The sequence below is a fragment of the Trichechus manatus genome, unplaced genomic scaffold, assembly GCF_000243295.1.
Source record: "Trichechus manatus latirostris isolate Lorelei unplaced genomic scaffold, TriManLat1.0 scaffold00299, whole genome shotgun sequence".
In the NCBI taxonomy this organism is placed as follows: domain Eukaryota; kingdom Metazoa; phylum Chordata; class Mammalia; order Sirenia; family Trichechidae; genus Trichechus; species Trichechus manatus.
The window spans coordinates 516,623-528,530 of record NW_004444235.1 but is presented as its reverse complement, the minus strand read 5'-3'; the positions used below and the strand labels follow the sequence as shown (position 1 = coordinate 528,530).

The 11,908-nt window shown below is 42.5% G+C and overlaps 1 protein-coding gene across 3 annotated transcripts in view; it reads left to right on the top strand.

Moving 5' to 3' along the window:
* Nucleotides 1-5,571: 5,571 nt before the first annotated feature.
* CPOX (coproporphyrinogen oxidase) overlaps nucleotides 5,572-11,908 on the top strand; it is a 33,286-nt gene continuing 26,949 nt past the window's right edge. For all 3 annotated transcript variants that reach the window (XR_002822953.1, XR_002822954.1, XM_004390444.2), the window contains exons 1-3: nucleotides 5,572-6,233; nucleotides 10,046-10,189; nucleotides 10,807-10,917. Coding sequence is in view for 1 of the 3 variants with exons in the window: in XM_004390444.2 (XP_004390501.1) it covers nucleotides 5,711-6,233; nucleotides 10,046-10,189; nucleotides 10,807-10,917 (778 nt within the window). In the remaining 2 variants the exon portion in view is untranslated. The remainder of the gene's footprint in view (nucleotides 6,234-10,045; nucleotides 10,190-10,806; nucleotides 10,918-11,908) is intronic.

Genomic DNA, 11,908 nt, shown 5'->3' with positions numbered 1-11,908 from the left:
GCTGACCCTCCACTTTACCAAACACGATGTCCTTCTTATTAAAAATAATACTTATAATAATAGAGTTAATACTTATTATCAGGCACTAGGTTCTGCTCTAAGTTAACTCATTAATCATCACAACAACCCTAAGAGGCAGGTGCATTTCTAATTTCATCTGATAGATGAGGAAACTGTGGCACAGAGACATAATTGTCCAAGCGGTAAAGCCAGGATTCAAACTCTGGGAGTCAGGCTCCGCAAGGTATACTCTAAACCACAGTCCTATATTTCCTCCCATTAAAAGGCAGATTCACTAGCCGCTCCACAGCGTAGGAACATACATTTTTAACGAGATTCCAAGGTGATTCTTCTACCTAGTGTGGTTTGAGAACCATTGCTGTTCGTTTGTTCAAATAGGAAAGAATAGAAGGTGAGCGCCCTCTAGTGTACACGCATGAGTGTCACACATTCGTTGATGATGTATCTGATCCTTTTTATCAGCTCCTTACAAAAGAGCCAAATTTCGTGATATACAATTAAAAAAAATTTTTTTTATTGTACTTTAGATGAAGGTTTACAGAGAAAATAGTTTCTCATTAAACAGTCAGTACACATATTGTTTTATTACATTGGTTAACAACCCCACAACATGTCAACACTCTCCCTTCTCAGCCTGGGAGGACTTTTTTTTTTTTTTTGGTGAAAATATACATAGCCAAAGTGACACCATTTTGAAATTTTCTGCATGTACAATTCAGTGACATCAGTTACATTCTTCCATGATATACAATTTTTAATGGCCGTAGCAGGATAAATTACTTCCATATCAATGACTTCACAAGTTAATACTACCATAAATTTATTTTTGTCACCAAAAGAATTATATGAATATTGTCTGAATTTGTCAGATAATTGTCTCTCTCGTCAGACCTCAGCAGCTTCTGGAAATTCAATTCAATATTGGAAGCCTCTGTGCCAACACAAACGACCCATCCTTTCAGTTAGCCCATGACGCTCTTAAGCCTCCTAGAAGGGGTGGTAAGAGCACTGCACAGTGATGGGTACAGTCCTTCCTGTACCTGGGAAAGTGGAACAGATAGTGAGCTTCCACTAAACAGGTAGAAACAACCCTTTTGATAACTGTCTATATCAAATTAATTGCCTCCTGTCCCGTCTATAAACTCCCACTCCATATCTGCTAGTTCTTCTTGAACTCTTTGTTTTTGCAAATCTTAGCCAGAGGCGTAGCTAAGGTATGGCAGGTATGATACATTGCCTGGGCACCACGCGAAGGGGTGGGGGGGACGCGCACCACCGAGCTGTTTCTATTAACCATCTCAGTTTCCACTGCCAGCTGTGAAAGATCATTCAGCAAGCTAAAACTAATATTTTCATATTTGAGGGACTCTATGGGTCAAGGCAGACTGTGTGATCTTGCTCTGCTGAGTGTAGAAAGAGAAGATACTGAAAAAAAAATGACTTGCATATCATAGACCAATTTTCATCGTGAAAGCAAGGAAAGTGCAGTTGTGATTTTCATGTAGTGCCATGAGGTGGTAAGTAAAAGATTAGCGAGTTTGACTTGTATTTTGGGGCTGATATTATGGCAAATTATCTAAAAGATGGATGTCAGATGTTTGGAGGGGCATAGTCATAGCGAGGGGTAGGGAGAGGGGGACACTTGCCCCTGGGCCCAACTCCAAGGAAGTGCCAGACAAGGCGCAGAATGACATTCCAAGGCACCACAAATATGAAAGCCGCCTGACTGAGGCAGCTGGGCACGAGTGGGGAAGGAGTTTCTGCTGAAGCATCTGCCATCAACATCTATTCATCTTGAAATGGGGAGGAGGGCACAACTTAGAGATTTCCCCTGGGCGCTCGTTATGGTCCCTATGCCTCTGCAGGGGCACAATTTCAGTGCTTTCCATAGGCACTCTTTTCAGTAGATATGCCTCTGTATACCCTAGAGTAGACATCTAAGGTATTTTCTACTCATCACATTTCCTTTTTCTAGAAATGATATCCCACACCCTCACCACCACTCCCATTAAACACTAATTATAGTGGGTTCTCCCTGGTTCTTATGTGATCCCAACCCCTGCCCCAGCCGTCATTGATTGGTTCCAGGGTGGGCATCTGATCCAAGTTGGAATAATTAGAGTCTGTAACAAAAAGAGTTAAGCTGCCACAACACAAAACCTGACAAACAATACCTTAAATTATTTTTTCTGATATAACAAGAAATTCCAAGGTAGGCAGCCCAGGGCTGCTCCATCTCCTTAAGGATATCATCAGGACCCAGGCTCTTCTACCTTCCTACTCTGTACAGCTTATCATATGAAGTTCATAATCTTGGTCACAAAATGGCTGCTGCCACTCCAGACATCACATGTATATTATAGCAGGGAAGAATTGAGGAGATGCTCAAGGGAAAATGTAAAAGGCTGAAGAGGCAGGCCAAGTGAGTCTGTCCCTTTTATAAAACTTTCTGGAATATCTGAGTGGTATCTATATCTCTGTGAGAGATTAATTTTAAAATTACTTCAGTTAACCCAAACTATCCCGAAGTTACCTTCTAGACAAAATAACAGATTGGTACACAAAATAAAGGATACTAACTGTAAGTATGGTGCTCCATTAAAAAACCATCTATATGAGATATGAGACCAAAAAGTCAATCATTACTCTAAAGCAAAGATGAGATGATAAGAGGGCATGGGAACCAGAGTACTGGAAATGCAACAACCAGAACACAATTAAAGAGAATGTTGACACATTGTGAAAAATGTAACTAATGTCACTGAACAATTTGTATAGAAATCAACAAATGAGAACCTAATTTGCTGTGTAAACTTTCACTGAAAACACAATAAATAGTTATTTTAAAAAAAGAAAAAAATTACTTCAGTTAAAGAAAAAGTGAGGAGTCAGCAACATCAAATTGCATTGGATATTTAGTCTATGCTTAGCTTTAAGAATCAACTGTATTAATGATTTATGAAAGCAGGTGCCTAAAAATTTTAAATAGAAATTCTAGGACTAAAATAGAGTAAAATTTTCAAAGATTTCACTTTTTTGCTAATTTTACTACCATCACCCTACCATCATCTCCATTAGAATTTCCAGTAAGTTACATGGAAGTGTGACAAGGCAAACACATCTGCTTAGCAATACCAAAAAAAAAAACCAAACCCATTGCCGTTGAGTGGATCCCAGCTCATAGCGACCCTATAGGACAGGGTAGAACTGCCTCCATAGAGCTTCCAAGGAGTGCCTGATAGATTTGAACTGCCAACCTTTTGGTTAGCAGACATAGCTCTTAACCACTATACCACCAGGGTCTCCCTCTTTAGCAACACTTTTTCACAATTAGCCTGCATTTCTGTACCTATCTGAAAGTAACGGAATTGAATCACTTTGATAATACATTTCTTAAGTTTGGTTCTTAAAATTTGGGAATTGGTGACAATAGTATAATTTGGTAAAACTAGAAGGAATTATATGATTGTGTGTGTGTGTGTGTGTGTGTGTGTGTGTGTGTGTGTGTGTGGCAGTAATGCTACCAGAGGGATGAAGTCAGAGACCCTTCTACTTCTCTCTAGAAAATGACAGACTAATATACCACCAGCAGGCCTAAAATCAGTGATGTTCAACAGGGCTTTAGGGGATGGAAGAGAGATGAAGCTCATAAGGATTGGGAGAAGCATGTAGAGTTAAAAAAATGATGTTTAATATACCTATACCTAGTGATTTTGTATAAAGCTAGACAGAATCTTTTTGTATAAAGCTGGTAGAGTTGTACAGAAGATAAAGTTATAAAGCAGTGCAGGACACTGGGTTTAAAAAACAAAAAAAGGATGAGAACCTCAACTGTATATCTCATGCTTTACAATTTATTTTATCCCCACTAGAATTTTGATGCTGGAGACTGCTTGAGTAGGGAAACATCTTTTTTTCCTACACTAACAAATAAAACAAGTGTAAGTACCCACTTGGAGATAATTTGAACCCCATGAAGATGATTCAAATTCACACTAACCAAACTGTTAAGGCCTTTCTCAGGGATGAAGACAGGTAGGGGGCTGGCGCCAGAGGAGGAAAGGAGGGAAGCCCATTGAAGAGGGAGCTAATGATGGTGGAAGGGCTGGAAACCCAGAAGCTAGCATGCAATTTGCTCAGGACCAGCCTGTGTGACTGGGCAAACCTTCAGATGGACTGTTTCTGCTTATTTTTTTTACTAACATTATGGGTATTCTCAGAACTAGGGCAATACTGAAAAGGGTTCTTACAGAAAAATGAGCCAAAGAGGTTCCTTTCAATTACCTAGGTTCATTTATCACCACCACCAGGCTCCCCGAGCTCCATCACAGGCACCCAGAAGAGGCAAACAACCCCTATTAGAGTGATAATTCTTATCTTTCCTTTCCTCCTCTTCCAGCTCAGCCTCCTCACAAGTTACGCTACAGATAAAAGCCTGTAGTTTTTCTTCACCCAAAGTAGTTTACTCCCTTCTCAATCCAGGCCTTTCCCTTCCATTGAATCTTAGCTGCCAGGTGTGGGCAGTCATGTCCATCCACTTAGAACTTAGAACTGCTCTATAGGGTTTTCAAGGCTGTGACCTTTAGAAAGCAGACTGCCAGGCCTGTCTTCTTAGGAATTCTCGGTGGGTTTGGACTGCCAGCCTTTGGGTTAGTAGTGGAGCATTTAACCATTTGCAACACCAGGGGACTCCCATTGGGATGGTCACATTAATAAAAAACCTGAGTATCATGCTAGCTTCTGTCCTCATGCCTTTAAAGTGTGTGCTGGAGGGGGAGACCGCAGGTGGAGAGCTGGATGGCGGGAGGGAGTGCAGATATTTCCCTGCCTCGGTTTATAGTTGTCAGGATAATGAAACGGAAGAAACATTTGGCAGTAATCTATAACTGTAGGATAATAAGTATTTTATACCTCCTATTTCTTAGCACCGAAACACCCAATTAGGAGTTTTAGGCTGGTTAAGTAAAAGAGTTACTTTGCTTCTCCTATTTCTAAAATAATCAGGTGGGCACTGGAGGAGCAATGTCTGGGAAGATTTTAGGTTCAGAACTGAGACGTGGACTTGATCGCACAGTCTCTTCCTAGGATTCTCTGAAGAGCCCTTTACCAATTTTTCCTACTCCCTTTAGAAATTAGCTCTTAGGTAAGGAGTTTCCCAGGCTCCGCCCCCTACAAGCTCCAGAAAGTCTAGGAGACCAGGACTGCAAACGAAGGGGCACTTCATAGGTATGGAGCAAGAACCTGCATTCTGCAAACTGAAAATTTAAGTCGGGGCGGGGGTCTGTCTCTGGCCATATTTCTGCTCGGGTCCCTCCTCAATCCCCCAGTCCTGCTTTGTCTTTTCCCTGTGGAAAAGAAACACCAGAGCCAAAGAACCTCTTTTATCTTCCCTTTAGCTTGCACAGCCCACTTGCACCCTCCGCACCCAGCTCTTCCCGTCGCGCCAGCCCTTCTGCGGCGGTGGATTCTTTATCGCCGGGGATGGGCAGGCACCGCGCCTGCAGGTGGCGATAAGAGCCGGAACTACAACTCCCAGCATCCCTCGCCACTGCCGGCAGCTGGACCCGGTAGTAGCTCTTCTCCGCTTAAATTTCCTTCTCCTTTTGCAGCTCGCTGCCGCTCACGCCTACCGGACTCAGGGTCTCGAGTCTGCAGCGCAGGCATTGCCCTGGGTGACAGCGCTGGGAGCATGGCCTTGCACCTGAGCAGACTGAGCGCCAGTTCCTGCTGGCGTGTGGCGCAGGGCAGCTGCGGCGCGCTGCGCGCTTGGCCCCAGCGGTGCGCAACCGGGCGCATCTGCCGGCTGCCTGGCACGGCTGGCACGGTGCATAGCCGCGAGCTGGGACACGGCCCCACAGCGCGGGGCGGCCCCAGGCTGGGGGCCGGGCTGACTGCGGCGCTCGCGGGGCTTGCGGGGCTGGCCGCCGCCGTCGGTTTCGGACATGTGGAGCGAGCGGAGATGGTGCCCAAGAGCACGGGGGCGCGGAGCCCCGAGCCGGAGAGGCCAGAGGAGCAGGACGAGCTGGCCCGCCGCTGCAGCTGCTTCATGGCCTCGCCTGTGACCGACCTGCGTGAGCTGCGGGGGAGGCCAGGCGACATGAAGACCAAGATGGAGCTGTTGATCATGGAGACCCAGGCCCAGGTGTGCCAGGCGCTGGCACAGGTAGACGGAGGCGCCAGCTTCTCTGTGGACCGGTGGGAGAGGAAGGAAGGTGAGGAAGTTGGCCCCTAGCGAGAGGTGGAGTCCGGGAAAAGCGGTCGGGCTCTAGGTTGCAGGCAGAAAGGGGCCCAGAGTAGAGAGATGGGGGTGAGAAGAGGGTATCCGACCGACCGGCGGGCTGCTTGGGAGGAACACCGTGAAAAAGATTGACACCGAAAGGATCGTCAGCCCTCTGCTTATAATTGTGGACCCAGACCTGCTGTCACTCTAGTTCTGGGCATTTGAAAATCTTCCAATTATATAATGGCATTATTAAAGGTATTTTAGGAATACTTGCAGCCATAGCCACAGTTTGCTATTGAAGGTAAATCTTCCTAACGTTTCATCTGTTTCTCTGCGTGCTTTACCTTTTCCACTCCTTTGGAGATAGAAGGGGGAATTCCTCCACGCTAAGTGTCAACTAGACTTCCCCAGGTAAGGGTGTCATTGTGTCAGAATCTTCCCACTTCTTTTTCCCGTTGCACAAGAAATATTTCATTGGTTTGTCAGTACTTCCAAATGCTCCCTTGAGATTTCCTGCCAGGAAAATGCTTCTCTTCCAATGCCAGAATACTTTAGTATTAAAAACCAGTTCTTGTGGAGTCATATATTCATGACCATATTAATTGCCTTTACGGTGAAACCCCACATCTTGGTCACACTCTGAAGGATTGCTGGCTTTTTCTAGCTGGGGATACTACAGCAGTTTGTCACTAGCAGATTCTGAGCTGTGATACTGTGACATCTATATTAAATGACATTAAATCTGGCTTTCATACTGTTTTCCAATCTTGAAATGTTTTCAAACGAAGACCAGTAAAGCAGGACACAACCTCAGGTCCTTGACTGTGTGGCCTTGAAAAGTTACCCTTTTTGTTTTTTTTCCTCTGTTTCCTCATTTGTGAATTGAGATAATACTATATAGGGGTATTAAATGATTAAATGGGATGAATACATATAAAACTCTTAGAATATTGTCTGACATACAGAAAGTGCTGAGACAAATTGTTTCAGTCACTTACTAGCTGTGTGATCTTGGTTAAGATGTTTTGCCTCTCTGGGCCTCAGTTTTCTTGTTTGGAATATTCAAGGATTGTATTGGATCATTTTATGTTCCGTCCAGTTCTAAAAGTTCATAGAAATAAAACAAACTGAGCATGCACCCTCATGAAACGGTTACCCCTCTGGAAACCCAAGTGCTTTTAACAAACAGCTTCTAACAGCTAGTAACAGCATGGCTAAATACTAGTGGGTGTCTCAGTCATTGTAGGAGTCCCTGGGTAGTGCAGTTGGTTAATGTGCTCAGCTGCTAACTGAAAGGTTGGGGGTTTGAGTCTACTCAGAGGAACCTCAGAAGAAAGGCCTGGTGATCTAATTCCAAAAAATTAGCTATTGAAAACATCATTCTATTCTCACACACATAGGATCTCCATGAGTCAGAATTGACTTGACAGTAATTGGTTGGTTCACTTATTGTAAGGTTCTGAATCCTTAGGAGTTCTGATAGCTACTGTTTTTTAGTTGCCTGTGAACAGAATTAAAAGGCCAACAGCACACTGAGGGGAAAAAAAGTGAAACACACTAGAGACCCTAATACATGGCATAAATACAATACAAACCATAACTAACAACGCACAAACACCAGGAGATAAACTAGATAACTGGGAACTCCTAAAAATTAAACACTTACGCTCGTCAAAAGACTTCACTAAGAGAATAAAAAGAACCTACAGACTGGGAAAAAATTTTTGGCTGCCACATATCTGACAAAGGTTTAATCTCTAAAGTCTATAAAATACTTCAACACCTCAATAACAAAAAAAAAAAAAAAAAAAACAAAAAATGGGCAAAGGATATGAACAGACATTTCACCAAAGAAGACATTCAGGTGGCTAACAGACACGAGAGGAAATGCTCATGATCATTAGCCATTAGAGAAATGCACATCAAAACTACAGTGAGATACCATTTCACCCTGACATTACTGGTACTAATTAAAAAAAAAAAAAAAGAACAGAACAAATGTTGGAGAAATTGTGGGGAGATTGGAATTGGAACTCTTATGCATTATAGGTGGGAACGGAAAATGGTACCACCACTACGGAAAATGATATGGTGTCTCCTTAAAAAGCTAGAAATAGAAATACCATACTACCTAGCAATCCCACTCCTAGGAATATATCCTAGAGAAAGAAGAGCCATCACATGAATAGACATATGCATACCCATGTTCATTGCAGCATTATTCACAATAGCAAAAAGATGGAAACAACCTAAATGCCCATCAACAGATGAATGGATAACAAATTATGGTACATACACATAATGGAATACTACGCAACAGTAAAGAACAATGATGAATCCACAAAACATTTCACAACATGGATGAATCTGGAGGGCATTATGCTGAGTGAAATAAGTCAGTCACAAAAGGACAAATATTGTATGAGACCATTATTATAAAAACTCAAGAAAATGTTTACACACAGTAAAAAATGATCTTTGTTAGTTACAAGGAAAGGAGAGGTGGAGAGGGGAAATCACTAACTAGATATTAAACAAGTGTTAACTTTGGTGAAGGGAAAGTCAACACAATATGGGGAAGTCAGTATAACTTGACCAAGGGAAAGTTAGAAAGTTCGTAGACACATCCAAACACCTTGAGGGACTAGGGCTGAGGGCTGGGGACCATAGTCTTGGGGGACATCTAGGTCGATTGGCATAACATAGTTCATAAAGAAAATGTTCTACATCCTACTTTGGTGAGTAACATCTGGGGTCTTAAAAGCTTGTGAGTGGCCACCTAAGATACATCTATTGGTCTGATGCCATCTAGAGCAAAGGAGAATGAAAAACGCCAAAGACACAAGGAAAATATTAGTTCTAAGGACTAATGGACTACATGAAGCAGAGTACCTGGCTACCACCACCGACTGCTCTGACAGGGATCACAATAGAGGATCTCGGACAGAGCAGGAGAAAAATGTAGAACAAAACTCAAATTCACAAAAAAAGGACCAGACTTACTGACAGAGACTGGAGGAACCCCCGAGACTATCGCCCCCAGACACCCTACTAACTCAGATCTGAAGCTACTCCTGAAGTCCACCTTTCAGCCAAAGATTAGACAGGCCTATGAAGCAAACAACAACACATGTGAGGAACGTGCTTCTTAGTTCAATCAAGTATACAAGACCAAATGGGTGACACCTGCCCAAAAGCAAAAGGCAGGAAGGAACAGGAAAACTGGACAAATGGACATGGGGAACCTGGGGTGGAAAGGAGGAGGCTGACACAATGTAGGGATTGCAACCAGTGTCACAAAACAATTTACAAATTTTTGAATGAGTTCCTAGTTTGGGCCGTAAACTTCCACCTATAGAACAATAAAATTTTTAAAAATTTAGACAATATTGGAGTTCTTAAATTCAGTAATAGTGGAATTCCCTTCGAATATACCCATTCCTGTTTTTATCCTTAGCCTTCTCTCATACATCATAATTGATGGATGCCATTCTGAGCAGCAGCATTTGAAGGAAATATTCTAGTGCTTTATTGTAGCCGACAGCATAAGAATGTAGAAGTATTCAGTTTAGAGTGGTGAAGAGGCATAAGCTTTGCCCAAGTATCGGTCGCTAATATCATAAAGTTAAATTAGTTATCTAATTTTATTGTATTTAAAAACCATGAATATAATGATACTTTAGAAGATTTGGAAACTAGAGGAAGAAAATAACTCCTAATCCCACCACCTTCATGCAAGCACTGTTTTCAGTTTTGTATACACCCTTACATTGTCTCCCCATTTTGCGTTTATGTAAATAGGAGGTGGTGGCATAAGCTGTGTGCTTCAAGACGGTCGTGTCTTTGAAAAGGCTGGAGTGAGCGTCTCTGTTGTTCACGGAAATCTTTCTGAGGAAGCATCAAAGCAAATGAGAAGCAGAGGGAAAATGCTGAAGACTAAAGATGGTAAATCAATTTTAACAGCTTTTAGCAGTCCATGCAAACCTTTTTTTCCCCTACAAGTCTTATTATAAAATAAATCTTGCTTCTGAAAAGTGCCATTTGAGTACCTATGCTAGGTTACATATTAGTAATTACTTTTTGAGGAGTAATTGGTAGTTCAGTGGTAGAATTCTCGCATACCATGTGGGAGACCCAGGTTCGATTCCTGGCCAGTGCAGCTCATGCACAACCACCACCCATCTGTCAGTGGAGGCTTGAATGCTAGTCTGATGCTGAACAGATTTCAGTGGAGCTTCCAGACTAATGTAGACTAGGAAGAAAGGCCTGGTGATCTATTTCTGAACAATCAGCCAGTGAAAACGCTATGGATCACAATGGTCCGATCTATAACCAATCATGGGGATGGTTACAGGACTGGGCAGCGTTTTGTTCAGTTGTGCATGGGGTTACCATGAGGCAGGGGCAGATTTGATGGTAGCTAACAGCAATTACTTTTAAAAAATTATATTTAACAGGTAATTTAAAATCTTCTGTTGAAGATTGATCCAGAAACCACATTGGAGTTAATTTGTATGAATCCAGGTGTTTGCCTGCAGCTCACTATGCGTTTTACTTTACAGGTAAATTGCCATTTTGTGCTATGGGCGTGAGCTCTGTTATCCATCCCAAGAATCCTCATGCTCCTACCATCCATTTCAACTACAGATACTTTGAAGTAGAAGAAGCAGATGGTAAGGGTTGCTGGTGCTGTGGAAACTTACTGTGCAAAATATGTATTTTAAAACAGATGAAAGGGCATAGGATCTAAAACTGAGAAAGAGTAAACACAGTCTTACCAGGTTTTTCAGACAGCACTTAAAAATTTATTCCTGGGCAGATGTACTAAATTATGCCATAGACATGAGAAGTAAGAAGGGTAGTGTCTGGACTCTGATCTCCCCGTATTTTCTGCAGTATAATATAGTAATGTTGGAGCACACACTGGGTTCTTTGCAAATATAAATTCATTACACCCAAAGGAAAACCTCATGTATGAGGTTAAGATGAAATTGAGAACCTGCTTTTGGAAAGTATTTTCTAGATGCATAGCATTGCCAGTCACCAGTGTGTTGTCAGGGGTTTAAACGGAGTGCGGTTGATCATGCCTTATGGCCATGTGGTTCCAGCCTGTGTCTCCCATCAGTGGGGCCAGCTGTCACCACATGTCAGAGCATCTGTGCAACGCCACACCTAGACCTCTTGATGTCTCTGCAGTCAGTGGCATTTAAAGTTACTGTTGTAACTTTTCATTTCGAAATCATTCAGTTTGTTCAACCTTTACATGTTTAAAAGTTGGTAACTGGCCCTGATGGGAGTTCCTGGGTAACAAACAGTTAAGTGCTCAGCTGCTGACCGAAAAGTTGGTGGTTCACATCCACAGAGATGCCTCAGAAGAAAGACCTAGTGATCTACTTTCGAAAGGTCACAGCTATTGAAAACCCTATGGAGCAGGTTATCATGAGTCGCAGTTGACTCCAAGGCAACTTTTTTTTTTTTTTTTAAACTAGTACTGACAACCTATAGACCTAAGTAAGCACATAAAAATAGTCGTTCTCAAATAGTTAAGTTACCTCCCTCCATAAATGTTCTAGTGGGAAGGGGGAGGTGGTAGCAGTGGTTCTTTATCCAGGGAGCATCAGAATCTCCCGGGGAGTTTTTATACTATAGATGCTTGGGTCTTAC